Source organism: Megalopta genalis, chromosome 2 (genome assembly GCF_051020955.1).
Source record: "Megalopta genalis isolate 19385.01 chromosome 2, iyMegGena1_principal, whole genome shotgun sequence".
NCBI lineage: Eukaryota > Metazoa > Arthropoda > Insecta > Hymenoptera > Halictidae > Megalopta > Megalopta genalis.
This window is the reverse complement of record NC_135014.1, coordinates 10,406,135-10,432,181: the sequence shown is the minus strand read 5'-3', so window position 1 is coordinate 10,432,181 and position 26,047 is coordinate 10,406,135. Positions and strand designations below refer to the sequence as shown.

Genomic DNA, 26,047 nt, shown 5'->3' with positions numbered 1-26,047 from the left:
ACAAAATGGCTCCGGTTGTTCCATAAATTCACCAAATTCTTCTGCTTCGCAAGGCACGCAAAAAGTACCTATAGTTAAAAGCACATACACACATCTTGTATCGTCATCATTGATACATATTTGCGATTAATTTCATCAATCGATTAATCATAATATTTTATTAATTCTTTCCAATCGTAAGATCTAATCGATCGTATAAATTAAATATTGTAACCGATGAATACGCATGTCTGCTATACACATTTTAATGAATGAAGAGGGTCAATGTATGCAAAATCATTTATTTATAATTATTTGATGGGTAAATAATGAAAGTGTTTGTTTTTATCGACACTAGATATGTACTTGCGTTTAGATGCGTGAATTATTTGGCGCTGCGAAGCAATCATGGAATACTACAGCATGAAAGAAATCTGCTTTCGACTGACAACTTTCAGGCAGTGAAACGGAGTTGATAACTATTTTGACATTGGGTGCGTGGTGTGTGAAATTTCATTTCGCACCATAGAATACCATGGAGTAGATTGGAATACTATTTAACAATTGTTATTGTATTCGACAATCTTCTCGTTTTCTAACCAATTTATATTGAAGTCCTAATAGAATTAATCAAGAGCAATATAATAATTGTTATTTATAATAAAAGAAGTTTTATATTTGTCAACTGTGAAATCATGTTGAAACCAAAAGCTCTCACACAAGTACTTAGCCAAGCAAATACAGGTGGAGTAGAAAATACGTTGTAAGTATTGCATATCCTCTGATCACTGTTACAAGTATTCTAAATAATTTGTTCCTTTTTCATACACTGCGCATTAATCATTCAAAATAATTTCAGCTTGTTGAACAGAGATGGTGGTTTATTAGCTTATAGTGGATATGGGGATAAAGATGCAAGAGTAACAGCTGCAATTACAAGTAATATTTGGTCAGCTTATGAAAAAAATGGACGAAATGCATTTAAGGAAGATGAATTGCAATTTGTACTAATGGATTGTGTGGTAATTATTAAATACTTTGCTGCGCACTCAATATATAGATTGAACTGTTTAAGTAAGGCACAGTGCTATAGAGAGCTCGTGTAATTGTTTAAAGTTATATATTCCAAATTATTTCCAACAAAGAAGCTTAAATTATATTGAACAATATGTATAATCCACTTACATTGATCACTCACTTATCGAATAAATGTTTTGTAGGAGGGGAAAGTTGTAATCACTGAAGTAGCAAACTTGTTGTTATGTTTGTATGCAAAAGAAAATGTAGGATTTGGTTTACTAAGAGAAAAGGCACAAGCCCTAGCAAGATATCTTGATCAACCATTGAAAACAATAGCCAATATGCCTTGAATATCATACCTACGTAAGAACATCTTGCATCAACTGTGTCATAATGATAATTGTATATTCTAACACTTATAATTTTTTGTAAAAATTTATGATTTGTACTACCCTTGAAATAATATATTTTTAATAAATCAGAGGGTTATTTATTGGTTTCAAAACCTGAATATTATAAACTCCAAATTCATAAATCAGATGGAATATTTAAAAGTACAAATCTGATAGCATTTAAAAATTATTGCTATCAACAAAATAATGTAAAAAGAACCAACCTAGTGACTAGTTTTTTAACCTCACTTAAGCTACATACATAGTTACTCTAGATGGCGTGTATCATCACATTCTTGATGACGTTATAATTTCAGTGATGTCACTATTGTAATTTCGAAAAGGTTAATGGAACACTTAATTAATTTCATTCTATTTATTTAATGTAAAAAAACAAGAAAGTAACAAAAGAAGAGAAACGTAATAATAACATGTTATTTCATTTGCATCCAGAACTTGCTTTGATACATAGAATTTATATGTCCACCAATTACAAACATATAAGTTTCATTGCATGTATTTTATTATCACAAAATGAACTAAAACATTGCAATAATATAGTTTATCGTGTATTACGTATTATTATAAAATTTATGCTATTAATAAAGTTTCACACACATATGTATATATTTATATAATAGCTGGATTACCATATCATTATACGTAACTGTAATATATGTAGTTTCATATTTCTATAGTACTCAAGTAAAAATCCTGTTTTAAATATTTTTCAAGTATAGTTTTTATCTTTACATATGTGTAGTTAGAAGTGTCGAAATTTATTTATAAAATTAATTAAACGTAATGTCTTTAGATCCATTATCTTTGTCAACTACTAAAAAATTATTTGAGAAAACATATTACATTAGAGAATCGAAATCGAAATTTGATTTCGAGAAATTTTTATCATTGTTATAAAGGAAATGCGTTAAAATTTTTTTTAAATTCTTTACTTTTTATTAGAGTTAATAAATTATGCACACAGAATTATGATATGTGAACAAATTAATTATAGTATTGTGAATACAATTACTGATCTTGGTCCGATCTTTTTTTTATTTCGAATTCGATTCCCTGGCACGTATGTATAAATAATACAGTCTTACAAAAAGTGCCTATTAGAGGAATACATAGGTAGAAGAAATATTTGTATATATGTATAAATATATGTATAGATACACGATTAAGAATTCGATAGTAACACATGTCCATAATTCTCAAAATAATTCTAAAAATAAGTATACTTTTAATATAACTGATTATTATCTCCTCCCGTTAATACATATACCTACATACATACAAACAAACAATAACAGATATACTGTCCATTTTATTTATAAATAATACTAGATCTCGTCAAAACTACATGACCTTTGCAGGAACGTATGAAATATTGAATTCTAATTTGTTTTTTAAAAGGAGATATCCGAAATATGATGATAGTCGTATGTCAGGCATCTTCTTCGAAAAAATAGATTATTGTAGAGAAGATACATTTTTAAAAAAATAAGAGGTCTACCAATTTTTAACCCAACTTAGTCGCCATTGTTTTTTCAGGGTCTATTCTTATACAAATGAAGAGTACATATATATATATATTCACATTTATGACATTCATTTCTAAATACTTTCTCCTGCTATCCTTGCTTTTTTTTATCTAACTTAAAATGTTAAGTGTATTAAAAATTTATTTATGAATTTGTACAAAGAATTTGAAAAAGTTGGCTAAAACTTCTTTTGTGGATGCAATATATTAATTATGATTCATGTCGTTTGTAATTTATGTAAATAGAAATACATTAAGAAACACATACTTTTGAAATTTTTGGAAAAATTAGATTTATTACGATCTACATACAAGGCTCTCCATTAGAATTCCGATACCCAATAAATTAAATAATAAATCACACAATGTAAAAAATATAACTCTTTAATTCTACACGTACATAGTATATGCTCGTATTCAATGTTTTAACCAGCTTTTTTCGTACATCTTGTATAATTTTAATTTTTCCTATTAACAATACATGTTAATGAATTAATAAATTTAGAAATTTATCTATGAAAGTACAAATTTTTTCACATACAGACAGTTATTACATTTCTACTCTTAATTACGACAATTTTATTTAGTGTATTAATTAGATTAATAATTCGAATTTACAATGCAGAACCATATCGTATTTTATCGATATTAGTAACTCTGTATATTGCAGGAAACAATTGATATTGGTCTTAATGTTTATCGATTTTCGGTATAAAACGTGGTAAATATATGCCAATTAACACACTGAACATTTCTATTTATACATATAATTCTAATGTGTTCCTATCTGTGAGTTCTACTTACTCGTTTAATATAATTTCATTCAAAAGTATATTATGCTAGTGTACAAATGTAATTTCTTAATAATATCATCAAAGTGGTTTGCGTTTTTAAAAAACAAAATTCTTTCCACAAAATTATCATGCATACTTGTGCAGACTGTATGTAACACATGGTATATGATATATAATATATAATATTAATCGTATTATATCATATATTATAACATATTATATATTAAATATTATATAATTCTCACTGCATTTATGACAATTCAATGCCTCATATATTTTTTTTCTCTCGTAATTAATTCTTTTCAATATGAATATATTGTCTACAACACTTTTTTAATAGGCCTTCAACAATTGACAACCTATATTATGTCTATTATAATATATTTTTATTTTTGAATCTGCGAAAACGATATATTACAACTTGGTTTAATTTATTTAGAAGAACAAAATCTTATCTGAATATGAACCATGTTCATCATGGATATGCATATAAGCAAATTCACAGAAATAAAGGTAAAGAAAGCAATACATCCTTGGATAGTTTAAAAATGTATTATTCTGATTGCATTTTCATAACAAAATATAGTGCAATAAAAATCAAATGCATTTAAAAAATTACTATCAAATAGATCAAAGTACTTCTTATTATCTTTCATACAATTCGTAAATCGTTTGTAGAAGTTTTATATTCATGTTTCCTCACATTTATACATTATCGTTATTTATTAAACAATATAATCAATTGTTTTTGTAGAAAATGAATTTTATATGTTTCGTCCCAGATAATTAAAATTATCATACTATTTATATATAAATATTATTTTATGTTTTATAGCGGCAGTGCGGAGGTAAGTAATTTATTTTATATATTATGATAAAGACAGAATTAAAATAAAACGTATTTCTGTACAATTAGATACAAAATAATAAACTATTTATTCCTAGAGATAGTATCTATATAGTTAGTGTAGAAATTTGTATGAAAAGATTGCCCTATGAATGCTATTGTCTCTTAAACTATTCAATGAAACTGAAACATAACTTCTGTCATTTTAAACAACAATTCCCACAACAGCAGTTAATGTTGAAAATTGTACAAGTTATTACTTTTGTGTAATATATACTTCTTTTACAAAGACGATCATTAAATTTTTTTAATGGGATAGAAAATGTTACTTTTAGTATTAGATTCTCCATTATTATTTAGTATATGATCCCATATCGAATTACTAATTACTACTTGTGCCACTGCAATCCGTGTCTATTTCTGTTGAATGTTAATAGAAATCCAAGAAAAAAAGAGGTGTATGCATTAGTATGTGGTACTTTCAGTTCTTAAAGCTTTATCGCATGTTCTTGCATTATAGCTACATATCTACAACAGGTATCATACCTTTGCATATTATCTGTTGTTTGTATTACCATCATATAGAAAAATGATGTAATGAAGATTTACATGAACTTAAATACATAAATGTAGAAACAAAAGCAGTCTTCATCTTGTCGCTGCACAGTTGATTTAATTAAACGAAGTAAGGAAAGAAAAGGACGGATTTAGAGATTACATGCGAGAACCCTTCTGCTGCAGAACCTAAAATACAATTTAATGATTGAAACTTAGAATAATATATTGAAGATTTTATATTAAAATTATATATCTAAGATCTATGAAGCCAATCAATATATATTACTTCTTCCTTTCTGTTTTGTACAAGTTTGTTCATAAAATCTATAAATGAACGAATTGTAGCATTGTCCAGCCTCTGCATTTTGTTATATAGTTTTTATTTCACTAAATGTTATACTCAAATATTTTCGCTGCACTTATAAGAATACTTTTATACAAAAATTATTGCTTCCAAATAATTCTACATTATTTCATTCATAGTCCCATTTTTATTGATATTTAAGAATCCATTATTTTTTACAAAAGTATTTTAATATTTCTAGAACAAAGGGACGAAATACACGTGAAGTATTTCAAACATGCAATAACGAATCATGCAGGACATAGGGTAGAAAGTAACCAAACCAATGAAAGAAACAATTCTTTATTCGATGAACAGCATGCGATACAAAAATAACAGTATGATACATATAGCAAACATCAGAGGCGGAACATGCTCATGCGAATTGGCCCCTGAATTGACACAAACTAATGTAAAAATGCTTCGATAATTAAAGTAGAATTAATTATCGATAATAGTACAGTATCGTTTGGATCAGATTACAAAAAGTTATAAAAAATGAAAAATAAAAATATTTGTAAGTTTGATCTGAACACTACAATGTAAATTACTTAATAATAGTTGAGTGCGCATTTTGAATCCACTATAAGGCACTCTTTTAACTTTTTAAATTACAAAACTGTTATTTGTAATGTATCTTGGTTTATACAAATTAGTATTTGCATATAGATATGTAAGGAAATAAAATGAATAAAGAAGCGTGACTTATAGAAGATCTTTACCACAATTTTAAGATCTATATCTTTCACTAAAGTGATCTTTGGTAGTACTAATAATAAAATATTAACAATTTGTGACTTGATCTATACTAATGTAGTATTTCATTCAATTAATTTGTAATAAGACAAACTGTAACTTATATTTAAATAAAAATATAAATCCAGTTCATTACAAATGAATTAATGAGATTCATAAAAATAAATATAATGGTGAAATATGGTAATACTGATACATATCAGAGGTTCGTAAATTTTAAATTTAATATTTCTCTACTCTGAGTTTTATGGTATATCTTATAGGTAGTACATTGTAAAATTTTTTTACATGTAATTATTATAATTAGAACCTCTGATACAAAAAAGATATGAATATTTAAGTATTGACATTTCTAATATGAATTTATACTAGAAACTACAATATAATTAAGAAAAAAAGGGAGTAAACTCAGTACTATATAAATATTTAGTCAAACCATAAAAAAGCTTATCGATAATTGTTTTGGTTCAAATAGTGACGTGAATGACTTGAATGCGATAGTGATACCTTAACACGATCCGTTGATTCTTGTTCCTTGCTATTTAGTTGACTGGCCCCATATTCACGACTAACCACGCATAGAAACTCATCTTGAATATCACTTCCATAATTGTAATGTGACCCTGTGTTGATTAACTAAAACATATGAAGTTACATTACTATGATTTCTTAGATAAATACAAGTTATTCATAGTTCACTCTTAGAGTCTATAATTCTTTAATAGATTCAGCTTAATAGAAATTGCAGCACAAGACAAATTAATTAATAATTTTGCAAAGTATACATTTTCTGGATTTAAAAAATGAAAAAATACCTGTTCAAATTTCCATCCATCGGATAGTGTCGATACCATTTGAGTTAATTCATCCTCATGGCATTGGAGGACTCTATAAACATATTTCTTTGAATCTCGTAATGGTTTGGTATCTCTTAATATAATTCTTTCTTTGACTAGCCGAATTAATTCTGTGATATTATAAAACTCTGCTTCTTCTAGTACACCTTCTTCCGTTAAATCTTTATTAATCACTAATTTTCCATGACGCAAGTAGTTCAAAACTGGGCTGAAGTATGTGGGATCACGGTCTATTAAATATGCTCCAGTTTCATCCTGCATTAAATAAATCAAATAATAAATGTTTCTACGGGATACTCGCATTTCCTTAAATATTGTTACGTTTAATTACAATTAGTTTCATAAATAGGAATATAGGTATGTAGGGAAAAAAAATTCTGACATGTGAATAGTAATATTTTAAACTTCGCGGTTATCTTAAAACATCAAACTAACCCTGTCCGAGATAAGATCAGAATCTTCTTGACACAATCTGTAAAGGAACGAATTGGGGTCTCTGGCTAGTGTAGTTTTCGCTGTCAAAAAATATGTTCCACCAACGTTTAATCGAACCCACTGGTTATTACACCACTTTTGAACATGATTCTCTGTCATTTCGTGCGAATTCATGTCCGTGAAATCCGCCATACTTGCTTCGAAACTCCACTACATATGTACATACATGCATTATATGTACACATTACGACAGTGCATAGGCTGTAACGAATCAAATCAATATCTTAATGTTCTATTCTCAAACAGAAAAATTATTTCATAATGTTTTCTCCGGATCAGATTTAATTGATACGACCCAAGCATTAGTATACTTTAATTTCATTCAAGAAGTTAGTGTCACTGTTATAAGTACAACGCGTTCGGCGGGAAAGCAAACAAAATTACCAATTCAGAGATTGCAGTTCAAAACTTCTAACCATTTCTATTTTCTAATTATTGAAGCATTTGAATTCGTATACTAAAAGCAACAGAGACTTGACAACAGCGAAGAAATGAAAGCGCAATATAAGAATTTAATAAAAATTCGACGAAAGTAAATATTGAAATTTTTTGAAGTGACAGACGTCCGTATATCCGGTAAAATGCATACATACAACGAAAGTCCCGCATCCATAGCATCGATATCAAAAGCGTGAACGAGAAACAAATGAAGAATATTGTTGTTTATTTGATGAGGAAACAGTGGTCTTCGAATTTTTCAAAGTAGGATTTCAGTCGTGTAAATATAATTACGAAGCGAGTCGTTTCGAGATCCGTTCGATGAATTCTTTGCGTGGAAATTAGGAGCGCGAGTGTGTCTGGATTCGAGGCTTCGTATAAATACATCTACATCCTGAAAATTACCGGCAGTCATTGCGAAGGTCTTGTGATGAAGAGTTTGTCGCCCAACGAGGGCAAAGTTTAAGAACGTTTGCTCGAGCTGAGAATGCCGGTGAAAGTTGACGTTGTCCCCCCACCGCCCGCAAACTCGAAGCAGCCGGGTGTCACAAAATCTTTGCTTTACAACGGTTCGCGGTTCCAAGGCTCTCAAACATCGAAAGGCAACAGTTACGACGTAGAAGTAGTTTTGCAGGTTAGTTCCTCGACATTCTGGAAATTGCGCCACAACTATCCGAAATTGCTGGTGCACATCTCGCATCTGTCTTTACAGTTCGACGATTGGTCTCGTATTTTTCTTCTCTCTAACTACGTCATAGATTTATGTTACAATTAATTAATCGCATTGTTCGCACTTAGAAACTATTCGATGTTTCGTATAACCTGCAAAGAGATTTTCCAGAATGTTACTTCCGACTCTTAAGCCCGAACATTAACATTTGGTCAAGTATGCTTTAGCATTTGAATCATTGTAAAAGTAGTGCAAATAAGAAGAAAAAAGAAAGCACGTTAATTTAACGTCTCATCGATTAACTTTGGATCTCTCAGTTTTCCGATTTATTACGAAAAATTTATTTTGCTGTTTACACGTTACTGGAAGTTCTTATCCAAAAGATACCGATAGTTATGAAAAACTGCAATGATAAAGCTTTCAAAAATCTAATCCAATTTTTTTTGTATTGTGTTTAGCTGAGTCATGTATAGCTTACTATTATTATAAAGTGTATATGTAAAAATATATTATTTATACACAATTAAAATGAAAAACACTTGTTTTTTGCAGCACGTAGACGAGGAAAATAGTTATCTCTGTGGTTATCTTAAAATTAAGAATCTCACAGAGGAATATCCATCTTTGACAACATTTTTTGATGGTGAAATTATATCAAAAAAGTATCCCTTTCTGACTCGTAAATGGGATGCGGATGAAGATGTTGATAAAAAACATTGGGTTTGTATTGTTTTTACACATTTCACTTTATACATCTATTAATTTCCATTATCGTTATGTGTGATTTGTTTATTAATAATTTCAGAGCAAATTTGAATCGTTTTGTCAGTACGCCAAAACTTTTAATTCAGACACATTTGATTATGAATCTGTGAAAGGAACCGATTTTGTTTTTATGAGATGGAAAGAACATTTCTTGGTTCCCGATCATACTGTTCAAGATATCAGTGGTGCCTCATTTGCAGGATTTTATTATATTTGCTTCCAAAAATCTGCTGCTACAATTGATGGTTTTTATTATCATCGTAGTTCTGAATGGTAATGTTTTTTTATATAACTCAGTAAAGAATAATACTTCATACATTTGCAGTTGCAATATCTATTATTTTTACACATTCATATAATTATTTTTATCTATGGCTACGTTTATATTAAAACTTTATTATATACAGAAATGTATTCGTTTAATGTCTGCAGAAAATTTTCAACAAAATTTTCATTATTTCAGGTATCAGTCTCTGAATTTAAAACATGTTCCAGAGCATAGTATACAGATCTATGAGTTTAGGTGAAACTGATAGTTTTTGCCCAACTGTTACCTAAAATTCATATTTTTTCTTCCTAGCATACAGATCTCATAAATATTGTAATCTCAGAATTAGTTTCTCAATTTAAATATTTCTTTAAATTGACCATCTTAATCGAGATACTTGACAATAAAGTATTTCACCTATTTTTTTTACACTGGTACATGATATGCTGCTTATTTCCTATACATATTAGACATGCTCTGAAGAAAAAAAAAATTACAATTAACAGGTTGAAGAGGATTGCAGTGCCTCAATAAGATACGCTTGATTATAAATTAGTTATTAATATTCATTGTAAGATGTTTTATCAAAATAAATTAATTGATGCCTTTTATCAATTAAAATTAATGTTGTTCATTATTTGACATTCTTATATTTTGTAAGATTGCAATTTGATTTTTAAATTTACAAGAAATATTTGTATTTTTTATCGTTTGAGATATCATTCTTTGTAGTTTTATCAATTGGTTAATCACGACATGCACTTCAATTCGAAAGTGTGAAAATTAAAAGAATCAATAATTTTCTATTTATTTACCAATTTGGATTTGATATTGTATGTAGATTTTTTATATGTATAGATTTAGGCATAATAAAGTTATTTAGTGGGAATTAACATTTTTGTGTTTATGAGATCTGTCTGCCTTAATAAATAAAAGGATGCCGAATGAAATGGTATAATTATATAAGAGAAGAAATCAAATGGAAACATGACAGGAATTTTAATATAATTTCATGATATATTCCTATCTGACGTTGATGTTTCGTTTTAATGTCAGTATAACAATTGAAGAAATCATAGGTGATGATAAATTGTTCTGCCTTAGAAGAGTGTTACACAGTGGAAAACTCGTCTCCACTATCTTCATTCACTAAGTTCTTATCACAAGTTCTTAGTCGCAACAATACAGTAAACTTAACAGACTTTTCTCTGTAATATTTTTCGTGAACTATATACTTTGAACAGGTTATTCAAACAAAGAACACTCTATAAATATTTAAACGTTGATCGTTCATAGACTTGTTAATACAAATGTAACAGCAATGAAGTATTGAATCAGTAATTGATATAAAGCAGTCTAATGATTTTAAGAACATTTTAAGAACGAGGCTAATCTAAAGTGACATAGAAAGTTAGAGTGTAATTAACATATAGATGTACTCTAAAAGATTTTTATATTGTAAGAGATTAAATATTATTTTTCTCTCATGCAAGGGATTATAACGAATCTCCTATTAAGAACATAAACATCATTATTTTAAAATTAAAATCATTATAAGATATTTAATGTTACCAACATAGTAAAACTTGTCCATTATTAGAAATTAATTTTGTCTATTGTATAATGTATAGAACAGGCATACATATTTATTCTAAAATATATAAACATTGTGTATAATGTATGTATTAAATAACTTTTGTACTAAGATGCTTTGAATCTCTTAACATTATCTGTTACATTTTAGTTTACCCAACAAAATGCAATTACAAACTAGTAGTTTATTAAATTAAAATGTTTAGATTATGTATGCATTATAATTGACATGAGTGAGAACTACATGTTATTTTACTAAAGTTTTTTAAATTATTAATTTTAAAGAAATGAGTTTTTGAAATATGGATTTGTAATGCCTGGAAAATTTAATGTATAAATTTATATGTATCGACCAATTTTTGTAGTATCCTCAAGCATAACACAGATTTTAGGAAAAGTAATTGATACTTTTTGTATATTTCCTTCCATTCTAACATGTAAGTGAGAAAGACATTTGAAGACTTTCATACTAATACTTCTATTACGTGTTATGTATATTGTAGTTACTTTAATACCAAAACGAAGTATGGGTTAATAGTAATGAAGTAACAAAAGCTATTAGAATTATGTGGACTACTGTTGAGTTGTTGATTGCTTATTAAATATCATATATGGAGTGTTGCGAAAATCGTTATACAATCAAAAAATAAAATGAGTATACACACTTAACAAACGTAGAGTAAAATTTTTTCGCATGGAATGTTATTTTTAAAAAAAATTAACTAGCCACTGATTTTCTTATAGTAAACAGTGATAATAAAACTATATTATTCGTATTTTATCGAGTTCGTCACTAACATATAAATTTAATTATACTAATGAACAGCATTATTGGGTGGTCAGTCATTCAATCAAAACATGAACAATCCTCCTCTACCTATTCACTTAATAATTTCATTCTAGACAACTGAGTGATAGTGGTAGGTAGTATGATTCTGTGTATCACCCTGTGAAGATGATCTAATTTGATTTTTCAATGGGCAGGATCATGAAAATATAAGAACCAAACATTGTGACCAGAATTACAAAGTCGTATGTAATAATAAAATAATGTAAATACCAGTCGGTGTCGATATTTTAATTTACAACTTCGCAATATTAGAGCGACTACTATACGTATTGTCAATAAAATAAAAATATAACTTTAAGAAAGTAAAAAATGTATAAAATTATTGTATTTCTGTATACATTCATTTTGTAGCATATTAAGAAAAATGTAATGCAACCATGTTAAAGAAAAAGCGATGACTATTATAAATAATTCGTTCTGTAAGATTTTACTAGTAGAATCAAATATATTAATGGTAAACAATGTTACAGAAAGCCTACAAACACATGATAGCATCTTTATCGTTAATTTTATATCTGTCGAAGGTTATAAGTTTTGAAAAAATATATTTGAATTACACAAGGTGATGTATATTATTTGATCGAAATTCTAAATGCTCAAAAAGGTAATATAATTGTAATCGTTGGTGAAAAACGCAAGCATACACTCAGTAAAAATTTGTATTTACTTTAAGTGAGAGAGAGATAGCTGATTATCAGTATCACCAGTTGCTAGGGTGGATTCTTTTATTTTCTTTTTCTTGGATAATGATTTTGCAGATCTAGTTACATGTTCTGATCTTGAAATAGTTTGATGTCTTTGAACAAAAGTCATATTCTTCTTTCGTCTGCCATTTTTCTGGATATAAAATTGATTGCATTATTTGATGGATTGCACTGTTACAATACTAATAGAATTCAATGTGATATATAATTTATTTACTAAAATTTTCGAACAATATCGACAGATGTAAGATGTATTGGTTGATGTTGTTAATGAAATAATCTTGTGTAATACAGCTTCAAACCCTAAGAATTTTGTATCGAAATTCACTTTAGCTTTAATTACATCAGCAAACGAATTTTGAACCATTAATGTATTTTCAACAAGATTATTCTTAGTTTTTCTTGTTCCACTTGAGTGTTGATTTCTCAATAAAGGAAAATACAATGGCTCGGTTTTTGAATCATTTATCTTCTTCCGATTTTCAACTGTGTTATAGAATTGACTTTGTGCATTCCAACTTTCTTTTCTATTAAAAATCGATTCTTCGCCTCGTAAAAGAGCTACAAACGCAACAAAATGTTCGATAATTTATCTTTCAAAGATTTGCATCGTATAATTGCATACACTTGATTTACTTGCCAATAAAGTCCTTTAAATATTTTGTAAAACTTTTTTTACAGGAAAGTACATGCTGAAAAGCTTCATCAAATATTTTTTCATTGAAATATGTTCGTTCCAACAATGATTTGTCAGACATATTGTATTCGATGGTATTAGAATTAAATATTTTCCATTGTTTGCGAGATATTTCGGCTTGCCATTCTAAAGCACAATCTTCTAATCTTCTATTGATTAAATTTAATAATTCATTTACTTCAATCAACTGTTGAGGGACACAGACATTTCTTTGCCAGGAAGGAACAATATCATTGCTTTTAATAATTGATTCTTCGTCAATCGTTGTCATTTTTAAAAATTCAAATATTATTCTTATCGGTAAATATTCAATAAATTTGTGCGGAGATTGTATACGAAAAAATTAAAAAATCATGAAAAAATCTAATATTAAAATAAATTTACACCTCGCTATATATTATAGTCTGTTATTGAACAATTGAGCGTTCGCTTATATACTCTGTGTATTTATATATTTATTCAAGTATGACACGTGAATATTACAAAAAATTACATAGAAATATTCATGCGTTAACTAAACAAATTTTATATTCACAAATATTTAATTTTCTATAGAATTACGCTGAAAAACTATAAATAATAAATATATCGTGCAACGAATCAGTCGATCCGATCACGTATTCTGAAACATGTTTAAAAAAAAATATTGAAGAAATTTGTGCCATGCCACACGTTTTGTAAATACGAATACAGCGCCACGTATACATATATGTACGACGTGTAACATTTTGACATTATGTAGTGTGTTCAATTCGAATTCGGAAACTTACCTACGAAATTTACTTTACTTATGAGAGAAAATATACATTTTGTGACCGTTAAAAATAGTATTATCAATTGCAATTTGAACTCAAAATGTGGGTAGTCTATTTCCTGTGTGTATTTTCTTTAATCTTATTCGTGATGAGAAAGTTATATATAAAGAAATATAAAGTAGAGAAAAATATCTGTGTTGTTGTTCTTGGAGATCTAGGCAGAAGCCCTAGAATGCAATATCATGTACTATCATTAATAAAAGAAGGTTTTACAGTAGATTTTGTAGGTTATTCTGGTGCAAACCCATTAAAAGAAATTCAAGAAAGTCCTCATGTATGTATTTATTATCTTCCACCTCCACCATCTATAGGCAACAGTATGTTATCTTTTATTTTACTTTAATAGTTATATTTTATTATAATATTGTACTTGCACAATAAAATACTTACTTAAGAATAACAAAAGTCTCTAATTAGGTATTTTATAATTTCAGATTTTCCCAGCCTTGTGCGGTATTTAATAAAAACTTTGTGGCAAACCGTTAGTCTCTGTTGGGTCTTATTTAAAAAACCTATATCCACTCATGTATTGATACAAAATGCACCCGCAGTACCGACAATTCCAGTCTGTTGGTTCTATTGTGTTGCAGTCAATTCTCAATTTATCGTGGATTGGCACAATTATGCTTATACTATAATGGCACTACATTTAAGGAATGACCATCTATTGGTAAAGGTTGCAAAGGCAATTGAAATATTTTTCGGCTCCAAAGCACAAAGTAATTTTTGTGTTTCTGGGGCTTTGAAGGAAGATCTACAAGTAACATGGGGAATTGGGTTAGTAATTACAATTACAACTTTTTGCTTTCAAATGACTTGTTTAATCATTTTTTTTCATTTAGGGCTAAAATATTGTATGATCGTCCAATAGATAAATTTCATCGTATATCGCTAACAGAGAAACATAAATTTTTATTAAGCTTAAGCGAAACATATGATGCGTTTGAAGGCCCAGACAAAAACTCTACTATATTTACAGAATGTAGATCAGATGAGGTACATTTGAAACCTGAAAGGCCTGGCTTCATCGTGTCTAGTACAAGTTGGACCGAAGATGAAGACTTCTCTATATTACTAAATGCATTACAAGGTATTTTACATATTACATGTCATATGGAACTGAAAGTATCAAAACGCATTTATGTTATGTATTTCAGAATACGAAAATGCAGTTAAAGAAAAGGTGTACAATCTTCCTGATTTAATTTGTGTAATAACTGGTAAAGGACAGCTGAAAGAATTTTATATGGCCATTATAAAATTAAAGATGTGGAAACATGTTACAATTTTGACCCCATGGCTTACAAGTGAAGACTATCCGAAAATATTAGGTAATGGAATGTGGTACATGTACTCGAATATTTATATTGTAATCATTTTTTGAAAGCTCTATTGTTTGTTGCAGCTAGTGCAGATTTAGGAATTTCTCTTCATACTTCGTCCAGTGGTTTGGATTTACCTATGAAAGTTGTCGACATGTTTGGATGTGAACTTCCAGTTTGCGCATACAATTTTAATTGGTAAGAAACTGTAATGATATTATTATATTCTATAATATATATAATGAAATTTTGAACATATTTGTAAAGACACTGCTTTTAATTTTCAGTTTATCAGAACTTGTTAAACATAATGAAAATGGAATGATCTTTTCAAGTTATAAGGAATTAGCAACACTATTAAAAACATGGTTTGAAAATTTTCCAAACAGTGACGTTCAACATAGATTAAATGAAAAATTCAGATCAGAACTCCACGAGTTTCAGAAGAATCGGTGGCACGATAACTGGATTTCCAATGCGTTACCTTCATTTCAATAAGTAACACCATTTCACTTTTATATAAAGATTGCAAATGCTTATACAATATTGCACTGTATAGATTTATAGAAATGTTATATAAAATAAATGTGTATATATACATATACACAATAATAAGTATTTGCATCTTAAAATACATGAGAATTAATAACAATCATATATATAATGTAAATGTTAACAATAGTTGATTTCACTTTTGTTTTAATTATATTTTTATTCATTCATTTGTTACATTTATCATATTACATGAACTACATGCAGCTTAGCTTCTTAAAATTATTTTCAGTACAAATAACTTAAACTAGAAGTCGTTCGATTTCTTGTTGTACTGCTTGAATTTGTGGTTTCAATTGTGAACCTTCGTTAACAGTTACAGAACAAGCAACAACAGGTCGAGACACACCGCAAGCTCGACCTAAAGCTTGTTTGCTTCTTACAAATACGTATGGTACATTCTTATCTTCGCACAACAATGGCAAATGCAATAAAATCTCCAATGGTTCCGCATCTGCAGCCATTACAATGAATTCGGAGAGACCACGATTTAATGTTTTCGTAGCTTCATTTGCTCCTTTCCGTAATTGTTTGTAATTCATTGCTTGTTGTACCAAATTCAGGATTTTCGCAGTTAACGTTGCATCCGCCAATGGATAAGCTCTTGGATTGACTTCGTCAGTCTATACAAATAATAAAAAAGCAATTAAATTTCTTCTTTTATTTAAACGTGCAGATTTATATTATTTAAATTAACTCGGTATTAGAGTTTTTGTTTATCACGATGATGTTATTATATATACACACAAACAAGAAACCACGTGTAAGACATAACCTTAAACGAGTACATCGAAAAGTATATCAATTAGGTAATACTTACCATTTTGTAGAAATAAACTTATATCTGGAATATTGAAGAAATGATATTATGGTAGGAATCAACAACCTCTCCACGATTATTTAATAAAATCGCTTCACGGAGGTATCGAACCGCTTACAGCTAGGAACAACAGAAAACAATATATAAAATGCCGGCGTTATTACTACGTATATAAATGCATATACATGAAGAAATCTGAGCATCGAAACACTGTAACCACGTGGCGGTAAAACATTGAACTAAAAGGTATATTACTGTAAAATGGAAACGAAATTTCTGTGCTGCAGTCTTACCTAGTTCTCTAGCTGACTGTTCCATTTTGGTAGAGGGCGTAAAGAAACCTCTGGTTTTTAGCGACGTGACATAACTACAAACGGGGTATAGGAGTAGACTGGACATCCAATGTATTATCGCAGACGAGATATCAAATATGCTTTTATATGCATTCTTAATGGAATCTATAGTATCAGAACTTTTTCCAAAAAGGAATTACCCAGTAACAGAGGGGCTGGCTTTTCTTTCGGTACGTCAAAGATGAACTGCGCGTTTCGGTGAACGGTTTTTTTGTTATCCCCTGAAAATATAACCACGTAATAGACATTAACACCGTAAAACTTAAACTATATGAAAATAAAATAATCTTACCCATACAATGCCATAAAACAACTGGAATATAACAATCATCATTGTTCGCTGCGCAAATGTACAAGAGAATTGGTAACAAGAACGTATATTTTCCGAATGAAATCATTGTGTGTTTACTGTGAGATAAAAAGTAGTAATCGATATTAATTTATCTATTTTATTATCCCACATGCTCCATTCTCGACCGAAGACTTGCCCGCATATGAAATTGACGTTATGAAAGGAAATAATTGATTTCGCAGATAAACTTCGCTATATTACACTGTTATATACATATCTTGAAAAATCCTTGTTATCAATTATTACAATTATTCTTGCTCCTATAGCCATATTGTGCATTGCAAATTGAGGCAAGAATCATTTGTTTATTTTTATCTTCAATCAGCGCCAATACTTGTGACGGTAAAACGCTCAAATCGATAAACGAATGGCATGGTAACTGCATAAGGTTATTGGTAAAATAGAACAGCGACATCATTGATAAAATTGGTAACTGTAACCGTGCGAGTAACGCGTCGATAACTTTTGATTACCAGTTTGAGCGTTTCGCCGTTACACGGAGCGGCGCTGTCGATGCCGACAATATGGCGAAGCGGCAAGAATCATTTCTGATCAGTTTTATATCATACACGTTTGAACCATTGTTATCAATAATTAAGAACAAAATCTTGAACTTTTAAGAGCACAAATTAAAGCTGGAGGATCGCACTCGATGACAGTCTGCAGGTTACAGTGTGATTGGATATGTAGAAAAATCGAAAGTAATGCAAAGGATAACTCGAAGAGAAATTATTAAATATAATATAATGTAAATATAATTATTAAAATGAAATATAATTCCTTGGAAATTTCTGAACTCTCGAAAGCTTCAATTAAATTCAAAGGGTTACGGTATATCGATCTGTTAAAAATATTATCATTTGCATTACTTCTTTAATACATAATATTCATTTTTCATAAGCATACTTTCCCGCTGTTGTCATCAAATCTAATTTACCACTTCTTAAAGTAGACACTTCCAGCTTTCATTTAAGCATCGGTCATAATAGCCCATTGGGAACATAGCTCCATTCGAACCTCCCTTTGGAAGGGAGATTCGCGGAATCGACAAAATATTTGTGTCTGTTATTGAAGAAGTATTCTTTTATATGCGTTCTTAAATACGTTCCCTAAAGTATTACAATTAATAAATTCCAATGTAACCTATGACGAAGTTGCAGAACCCTTTTTGACCCCTGGCAAAAAGTGTTTGGTGTCGCGTGTAGAATTACCCGGTAACAAAGGGATAATAGGGGCTGGTTTTTCTTTCGGTGCGTCGTAGACGAATTACGCGTTTCGGTTTCGAACTGTCACGAGGATAAATTATTACAGTTGCATTTTTTGTGCCGACTCGCGGTCGTCCGTTACCCTAATAACACGGCGCGAGGTACCCGAGTCGCTAATTGTGCGTATGTCCGGTAATATTGTCTTAGCTTTATTTTTTCGCGTGTCGTCTTCGACTGCGTCACAACAAAAATCTGTGGCGGCCTTGCTTGCGCATACTTTCGGGTAAGTCCGAACTCGTTTCGTTGATCGGCGAATTAGCATGCGACGTGGTTATTCGGATGCGGGGACCCTCCTTCTGGGAGACTCTTCCCTGGTCGCTGTTCGGCCAGTAATCCGTCCATAGCTCCGATCAGGGGCGGGGCGTTGGGCGAGAAATGGTCACACAGGTATACCTGCGTAGGCTCCCGCCTAGTGCCGATTCAGACGGGTAAGGCGGCCTAACTTAGTTTTAGGTCGCAGGGCGAGAAATGGCCACCTAATACACAATGTGGGAAGGGTCTAACTTCGGATCTTCATTTCTCATGTTAAAACTCTGCTTCGAGATCTGCGAGGCACCGGATTTGTGCGAGCATTGTACGCGTCGCGTCACCCTCGAGTCGGTGCCTTCTGCACCGACTCGCAACTGTTTCTCACTTTGAAAGAATCATAGCCTTCTGCTCCGATTCATTTTGGTCCCCGTGGATCGGAGACTTCTTCTTTGATCTACTTTTGGTCCGCGATAATACTTGACATATGCGAGCGTGCGAGTGAATTAGTTTTATAAGTCGTCGTTGTAAGAAAGGAAGTCATAGCGAATTCCGGGTTCGTTCGGACTCTCTTTCGGGTCTCTGAAGCAGCAACCTCCTCGTGGTGACACCCGGGCAATCGGTATCGTGCTCGATTCAAAAATTATTACGAGTTGCAATGTATTTTCAGTCGATGATGATACCGAGCCGATAGCTGCTAATTATGAATTCGTATTAATATTGTAGAGTATAAGGCTTGAACAAAAATATATTGTTACGACGACTTCTCCAAATCGAGTCGCTGTAATGTGAAACTGTCCTGCTGTGAACAACTCCTTAAGAAGCAATAGAAGATAGGGGTTGCTACGGAAGAGTTGTACCAACAGACAATCGAAGAGTGTTAACAACAGAAAATCGAAGAGTGTTAACAACAGACAATCGAAGAGTGCTAGCAACAGACAGTCGAAGAGTCGAGATCGGACCGTCGAACGAGCAACATTTCAAGTTGGAAGATCTGAAATATAATTGTATTGAGTTGTGTTGTATTATAGTTTATATTCTTTATTGTAAATAAAAGGAGTGATCGCACTTATCGGTGCAGAAAGTATTTGTGCGTTATTTAATACCCACCCCTCTTCCATCATCAGGTTCGGTTAAACGATTCTTTCCGTGTGCTACAATTATTAACTCTTAGGACGACAAGTTTTTCGGCCGTGTCAGGTAGCAGGACGTGGCGAGTTTTGCAAATATGTCGAGTATCTTGAAATCACGACGCGATTTCCGTCCTAATTTTCTTGGTGATTTTTCTCGTGATTATCATCTTATATTTTCGTTATAATATATATATATTTCCGTTGTAATTTTCGTCTTGATTTTCGACGTGATTTTCCTTACAATACTCGTCGTAATTTTTTTAGTGATTAATCTCGTGATTTTCCTCGTGATTTTCTCTTAATTTTCGTCGTGATTTTCCTCGTGATTTTCCTCGTGATTTTTGTCATGATTTTCGTCATAATTTTCTTGATAATTTTTCTCGTGATTTTCCTCGTGATTTCTCTCGTGATTTTTCTCTTGATTTCTCTCGTGATTTCTCTCATGATTTCTCTCATGATTTTTCTCGTAATTTTCCTCGTAATTTTCTCGCAATTTTCGTCGTGACCTCAGTCCTGATCGTGAGCTGCGAACAATCGTCAAGATCTACATGGCACAGGTGCATCTTTAAGGAGCTCCCAAATTAGCCATTTCACGCAATCGACGTGCCTGCACTTAACCATAGGAACGCTACAAACACGTAGAATAAGCAAAATAATGATTATAAAACGTTGTATTAATGTGTATTGTTAATAATGAATAAATATATGTATTCTAAACATCACTATCTATTTATTTAACCCATATACCCCTCCTAAGTCCAAAAATTTCTCTGAAACTATTCGGAATTATGATTGACTTGTACTACTGAAATTTCGAGTATCAGGAGAACATAATCTCGTGGAGGTATCCTGAAATTCATTGTCTGGCTTGTTATTGACTTGTACCACTGAAATTTGGCAAATTTTCGAAATTTCGTTTCTGGCCTGTTATTGACTTGTACTACTGAAATCTAGAAAATTTGAATTTTTTCGAAAAAAGTAGTACGAGTCAACGTTAGGCCAGACATGTCGCACATCATGTGCTCCTAATACCAAAATTCGAAATTTCTCGGAAAAAGTAGTACAGGTCAACGTCAGGCCAGACATCGAATATCGAAAATTGTATCAGGAGAATATGATATGGAAAAAATTTTGACTTCTCGAGATTTCAGTAGTACAAGTCAATAACAGGCCGGGCAAAAATTTCGAAAACTCGAAAATTTTCCCAATTCTAAAATTGTACCACTAATGGTACAAGTCAATAACAAGCCAGAAAATGAATTTTAAGATACCTCCTCGAGAAATTGTGCTGCTGATACTCGAAATTTCAGTAGTACAAGTCAATCACAAGCCAGACAAAGAAATTCGAGAATACCTCTCGTATGTACTCCTGATACAATTAGCAAGTAGTTTAAGTCAATGGAAAAGTAATGGAAGCTGTCAAAATGAGAGAGGAAGAGAAAGGAGTACGTGAACGATGGAACGATTTTAAAGAAGGGCGAGAAGGAAGAGAGAGAGAGAGAGAGAGAGAGAGAGTAGAAGATAGTTGGCGGAATGAAAGAGGAATGAAAAGAGGGGAAGAGTAGAAGAGAGGTAAGAGTTAGGAAGGGTTCTAGAATATTTGAAAAGGGATGAGGAAGAAGCGAGATGGGGTGAAACTGCAAAGTATAGAGAGCACGAGGAAGAAAGCGGATACTGATGTGGAGGAGAAGAAACACAAATGTGAGAACACATGTTACAGTGATACAGGAGGAGAAAGAAATGGAGGAAGGAATTTGAGAATATATATTAAATGAGTATGGTAGAGGAGAGGAATAGAGTGAGGGGGGTGAGGAACAAAATAAAATTACCTGAAATGAAAAGACGTTTGGATTGAGTTTTATAGTACTTTTATTTTCAAACATTACAGTTCTTATTCTATTTTACAATCACTTTATAATAATGAAAAGGAGTCAGAAAGAAGCCGGTATTCGATATGGCCCTCTTTCTACACAGTACATGTAGAGTAATCATTGCGGACCAAATGTGAATCGGTGACTCAGGTAACAAAGTTACCACTATGATAACCAGACTGGACCGATCACAAGACTGGACCGGAAGTCAAGAGTTGGAGTACCCTGAACTTCTGGAAGGAGAACGAATCTACTACCTCCGCAGATCGTGCAGAAACTGACTAAACCCGTGCATTCAGCAGAACAGATAACCAAGAATGACGGTAACACCTACCACTAACTTCAATGAACAATAGTTTGATAATGTTGCCTTAAAATCTCTAGAGAGACTCCACTAGTAGAGTCCGATCAAAGGTTAATTATTTAGCTGATGTTAAAACACATCTTGAATCTTATTTGGAATCACGCCCAGAAGACTATTACGAAAGGGAGATTGAAAACATTTTAAAGAACAAGCATTTTGAAAAATTACTTCAGCAAATCACCTTGGTTGCATACACTTTCAATGTTTATAAGACACCTATAGCTCGAGATTTAAAAGAGCTACACATGTTTTATTAAAAACATCCACTAAAATGTTTGAAATATATAATGTTATTCCTACCTGTCAAATTATTTGAGGTTATCCTATGACATGGGTCTGAATAATAGGTAATAACTATTTAATTAGATAAAGAGTCTGACTATAAACTATATGTGGAAGTAATTGAAGGTACGTTCTATATTCCTGATAGTAAATGTTCATCAATCACTAATGAGAAGCGAGTTATTAGCAATTATCTGTTGAGTTCACTAATCAATTCTCCGTAATGTTTCGCAGCAGAATTGTTGACTAATTAATTAATTATTTCCAAATTACCAAACATCTGCATTTTCTAGTCAATGCACACACACACACACGTGGTTAATATAACACATTAATTGAATAATTGCTGAAATTATAATTTATAACATTATGGCAAAAGAATTTGCGCGGATAATACGTGTTACTGCGACACGATTCATCTGCGTATAAGCCTGTGGCGTACGCCCGTACAAGCGGCACACAGCGCCACCTACAACTTAGTAACTAGCTGTTGCTACGCAAACCGCCACATATTAATTGGTGCCGAAACCCGGGACCACAAGATGGCTGACAAAGAAGGTAAAATGGAAATCGCGGTAAGTGAGTTCAGAAACGCGAATCTACCTAACTTTTGGCGAGAAGAACCCAAGCTATGGTTCGCCATGCTCGAACGTAAATTCGCGGCATATACTGTAAAAGCCGACGCGGTAAAATGCGCTGCGGTAATCAGACATCTAGATACCGCATCGATGAAAGTTGTCGCCGACGTTATAGCTGCACCTCCAACAGACGACTCGTATATTCAAATAAAAGAGGCCCTCATCTCGCGTTTGGCAACGTCCGAAGAGACGCAATTGAGACAGCTGCTGTCGGGAATCGATCTACAGAACAAAAGACCATCGGAACTACTGCGAGAAATGACGCTCCTCGCAGGGAAAAATGTTTCCGATAGCGCCCTATGTACGCTATGGCTTCAACGGCTACCTGCCCGAGTACAAAAGGTCCTTCGAGAGGTCCTGTCCGTGGTCGAGGGAGTCTCAACGGAAAAATTAGCTCTACTCGCTGATAAAACGATCGAAAGATCGTCGCAATACGAGTCAACGGCCTTTACGCCTCACGTTATGGAGGAAGACAAGATGGCGGCCCAACCACGTGGCCCCGGCCCAAGCTCAGAAATGGCTGAGCTCACCAAGCGAGTAGCTCAACTCGAAGCATCAGTCCGAGACACCCACAGAGGACGACGTCCGGAACGCAATAAATTCCGAAGATACAGTTCGAAATCAAGGAGTCGAACCAGAGATTACGGACTATGCTATTTCCACAGGAAGTTCGGCGAGAACTCGTGGAAATGCAGACAACCCTGCCAATGGAAAGGACTCGATAAAAGGAAGAGTCAGGGAAACTAAACACACTGTCCCGTATTGAGGCGTTGCAGGATGGTATTAACGTACAAAATCGCCTAATCATAAGCGACAAACAAACAGGTGCGAGATATTTGGTAGATACAGGAGCCGATGTATCAGTCATACCAAAGTCTCCACACATCCAAAGAAGAATAGACGACGATTTTAAACTGTACGCAGCAAATGGAACACCCATAAACACGTATGGTGAACAGCTGCTCTCTTTAAACTTGGGTCTTCGAAGACAGTTCTCATGGAGATTCATCGTCGCTGATACAACCAAAGCCATCCTAGGAGCAGATTTTTTAGGACAACACGGCCTACTGGCGGACATAAAAAACAAACGACTCATTGATAGTCAGACACGCCTATTTTCAGTTGGAAAAGTCATAAACTCGACTCAACCAACAGTGACTACAATAGGTAAGACTAACAGTTTTTCTACGTTGCTAAAAGAATTTAGTTCAATCACCAGGCAGAACTCCAAAGCGTACCTAAAACACGGCGTACAACATCATATCACCACCAAAGGTACACCAATCGCAGAACGAGCACGTCGTCTGCCTCCAGACAGACTTAAAGCTGCTAAGGCAGAATTCGAAGAGATGATGCGACACGGTATTTGTCAACCCTCTAGCAGCCAATGGGCTAGTCCCTTACACATGGTAAGGAAAAAGACCGGTGAGTGGAGACCTTGCGGTGACTATCGCAGATTAAATAACATGACTCAACCAGACCGTTTTATCCACTACCACATATACACGACATAGCGCACCATCTCACAAACACTAAGATTTACACGACACTTGATCTTGCCCGAGCATACCACCTGATACCAGTGGCACCCGAAGATAGATGCAAAACTGCAGTCATCACACCGTTCGGACTGTTCGAATTCACAGTGATGCCATTCGGATTATGCAATGCCGCACAATCGTTCCAAAGATTCATGGATACAGTGCCGAGAGGCTTGCCATTCTCCCATTGCGACGATCTTTCGATCGTTTTGTCAGCGAGTAGAGCTAATTTTTCCGTTGAGACTCCTTCGACCACGGACAGGACCTCTTGTACTCGGGCAGGTAGCCGTTTCAGCCATAGCGTGCATAGGACGCTATCGGAAACATTTTTCCCTGCGAGGAGCGTCATTTCTCGCAGTAGTTCCGATGGTCTTTTGTTCTGCAGATCGATTCCCGACAGCAGCTGTCTCAATTGAGTCTCTTCGGACGTTGCCAAACGCGAGATGAGGGCCTCTTTTATTTGAATATACGAGTCGTCTGTTGGAGGTGCAGCTATAACGTCGGCAACCACTTTCATCGATGCGATATCTAGATGTCTGATTACCGCAGCGCATTTTACCGCGTCGGCTTTTACAGTATATGCCGCGAATTCACGTTCGAGCATGGCGAACCATAGTTTGGGTTCTTCTCGCCAAAAGTTAGGTAGTTTCGCATTTCTGAACTCACTTACCGCGATTTCCATTTTACCTTCTTTGTCGGCCATCTTGTGGTCCCGGGTTTCGGCACCAATTAATATGTGGCGGTTTGCTTGGTATTAGGTTCTCTTAAACTGGATTCTCTGAGAACTGGGGACGATGGCTTTTCGGTAATAAAGGAAACAGTTAATTTGGCTAACTTGTAACGTGTTTTATTTAACTTTATGCGTACGTCTTTAGACTGTTTGTACGTCTATGCTCTTGGGAGGTTGATATTAGACTGTAC

At 32.7% G+C, this 26,047-nt stretch overlaps 6 protein-coding genes and 1 long non-coding RNA gene across 8 annotated transcripts; 3 read left to right on the top strand and 4 right to left on the bottom strand.

The window, feature by feature from the left end:
• Positions 1 to 35: 35 nt before the first annotated feature.
• Lamtor2 (Late endosomal/lysosomal adaptor, MAPK and MTOR activator 2) lies at positions 36 to 1,480 on the top strand. Its single transcript, XM_033471357.2, has 3 exons — positions 36 to 742; positions 839 to 1,001; positions 1,200 to 1,480. Exons 1-3 carry the CDS (start codon positions 675 to 677, stop codon positions 1,347 to 1,349), a joined length of 381 nt encoding a protein of 126 aa, XP_033327248.1. The 5' UTR covers positions 36 to 674; the 3' UTR covers positions 1,350 to 1,480.
• Positions 1,481 to 1,752: 272 nt separating this feature from the next.
• inc (BTB/POZ domain-containing protein inc) lies at positions 1,753 to 7,751 on the bottom strand. Of its 2 annotated transcripts, XM_033471281.2 has the most exons (4): positions 7,528 to 7,751; positions 7,051 to 7,347; positions 6,743 to 6,871; positions 1,753 to 5,322 (listed from the first exon to the last, which is right to left on the bottom strand). In XM_033471281.2, exons 1-4 carry the CDS (start codon positions 7,717 to 7,719, stop codon positions 5,293 to 5,295), a joined length of 648 nt encoding a protein of 215 aa, XP_033327172.1. In that variant the 5' UTR covers positions 7,720 to 7,751; the 3' UTR covers positions 1,753 to 5,292. The 2 variants fall into 2 exon arrangements, with proteins under 2 accessions (XP_033327172.1, XP_033327170.1); XM_033471279.2 differs by lacking the exon at positions 1,753 to 5,322 and having other exon boundaries at positions 5,767 to 6,871.
• Positions 7,752 to 8,263: 512 nt separating this feature from the next.
• Positions 8,264 to 13,324, top strand: LOC117220872 (glucose-induced degradation protein 4 homolog). The gene is made up of 4 exons (XM_033471282.2): positions 8,264 to 8,659; positions 9,248 to 9,415; positions 9,501 to 9,733; positions 9,924 to 13,324. Exons 1-4 carry the CDS (start codon positions 8,513 to 8,515, stop codon positions 9,985 to 9,987), a joined length of 612 nt encoding a protein of 203 aa, XP_033327173.1. The 5' UTR covers positions 8,264 to 8,512; the 3' UTR covers positions 9,988 to 13,324.
• On the bottom strand, positions 12,765 to 14,045 carry LOC143258765 (uncharacterized). The gene is made up of 3 exons (XM_076518328.1): positions 13,516 to 14,045; positions 13,093 to 13,436; positions 12,765 to 13,008 (listed from the first exon to the last, which is right to left on the bottom strand). Exons 1-3 carry the CDS (start codon positions 13,841 to 13,843, stop codon positions 12,835 to 12,837), a joined length of 846 nt encoding a protein of 281 aa, XP_076374443.1. The 5' UTR covers positions 13,844 to 14,045; the 3' UTR covers positions 12,765 to 12,834.
• A 28-nt stretch (positions 14,046 to 14,073) lies between these two features.
• Positions 14,074 to 16,327, top strand: LOC117220867 (ALG1, chitobiosyldiphosphodolichol beta-mannosyltransferase). The gene is made up of 6 exons (XM_033471275.2): positions 14,074 to 14,704; positions 14,822 to 15,164; positions 15,230 to 15,477; positions 15,545 to 15,718; positions 15,793 to 15,907; positions 15,997 to 16,327. Exons 1-6 carry the CDS (start codon positions 14,428 to 14,430, stop codon positions 16,205 to 16,207), a joined length of 1,368 nt encoding a protein of 455 aa, XP_033327166.1. The 5' UTR covers positions 14,074 to 14,427; the 3' UTR covers positions 16,208 to 16,327.
• A 68-nt stretch (positions 16,328 to 16,395) lies between these two features.
• Positions 16,396 to 17,223, bottom strand: hoip (NHP2-like protein 1 hoip). Its single transcript, XM_033471276.2, has 2 exons — positions 17,082 to 17,223; positions 16,396 to 16,884 (listed from the first exon to the last, which is right to left on the bottom strand). Exons 1-2 carry the CDS (start codon positions 17,082 to 17,084, stop codon positions 16,504 to 16,506), a joined length of 384 nt encoding a protein of 127 aa, XP_033327167.1. The 5' UTR covers positions 17,085 to 17,223; the 3' UTR covers positions 16,396 to 16,503.
• LOC143258764 (uncharacterized) lies at positions 17,082 to 18,737 on the bottom strand. The gene is made up of 3 exons (XR_013032596.1): positions 17,727 to 18,737; positions 17,575 to 17,655; positions 17,082 to 17,448 (listed from the first exon to the last, which is right to left on the bottom strand). It is a non-coding gene; the product is annotated as an uncharacterized LOC143258764 (long non-coding RNA).
• Positions 18,738 to 26,047: the final 7,310 nt, after the last annotated feature.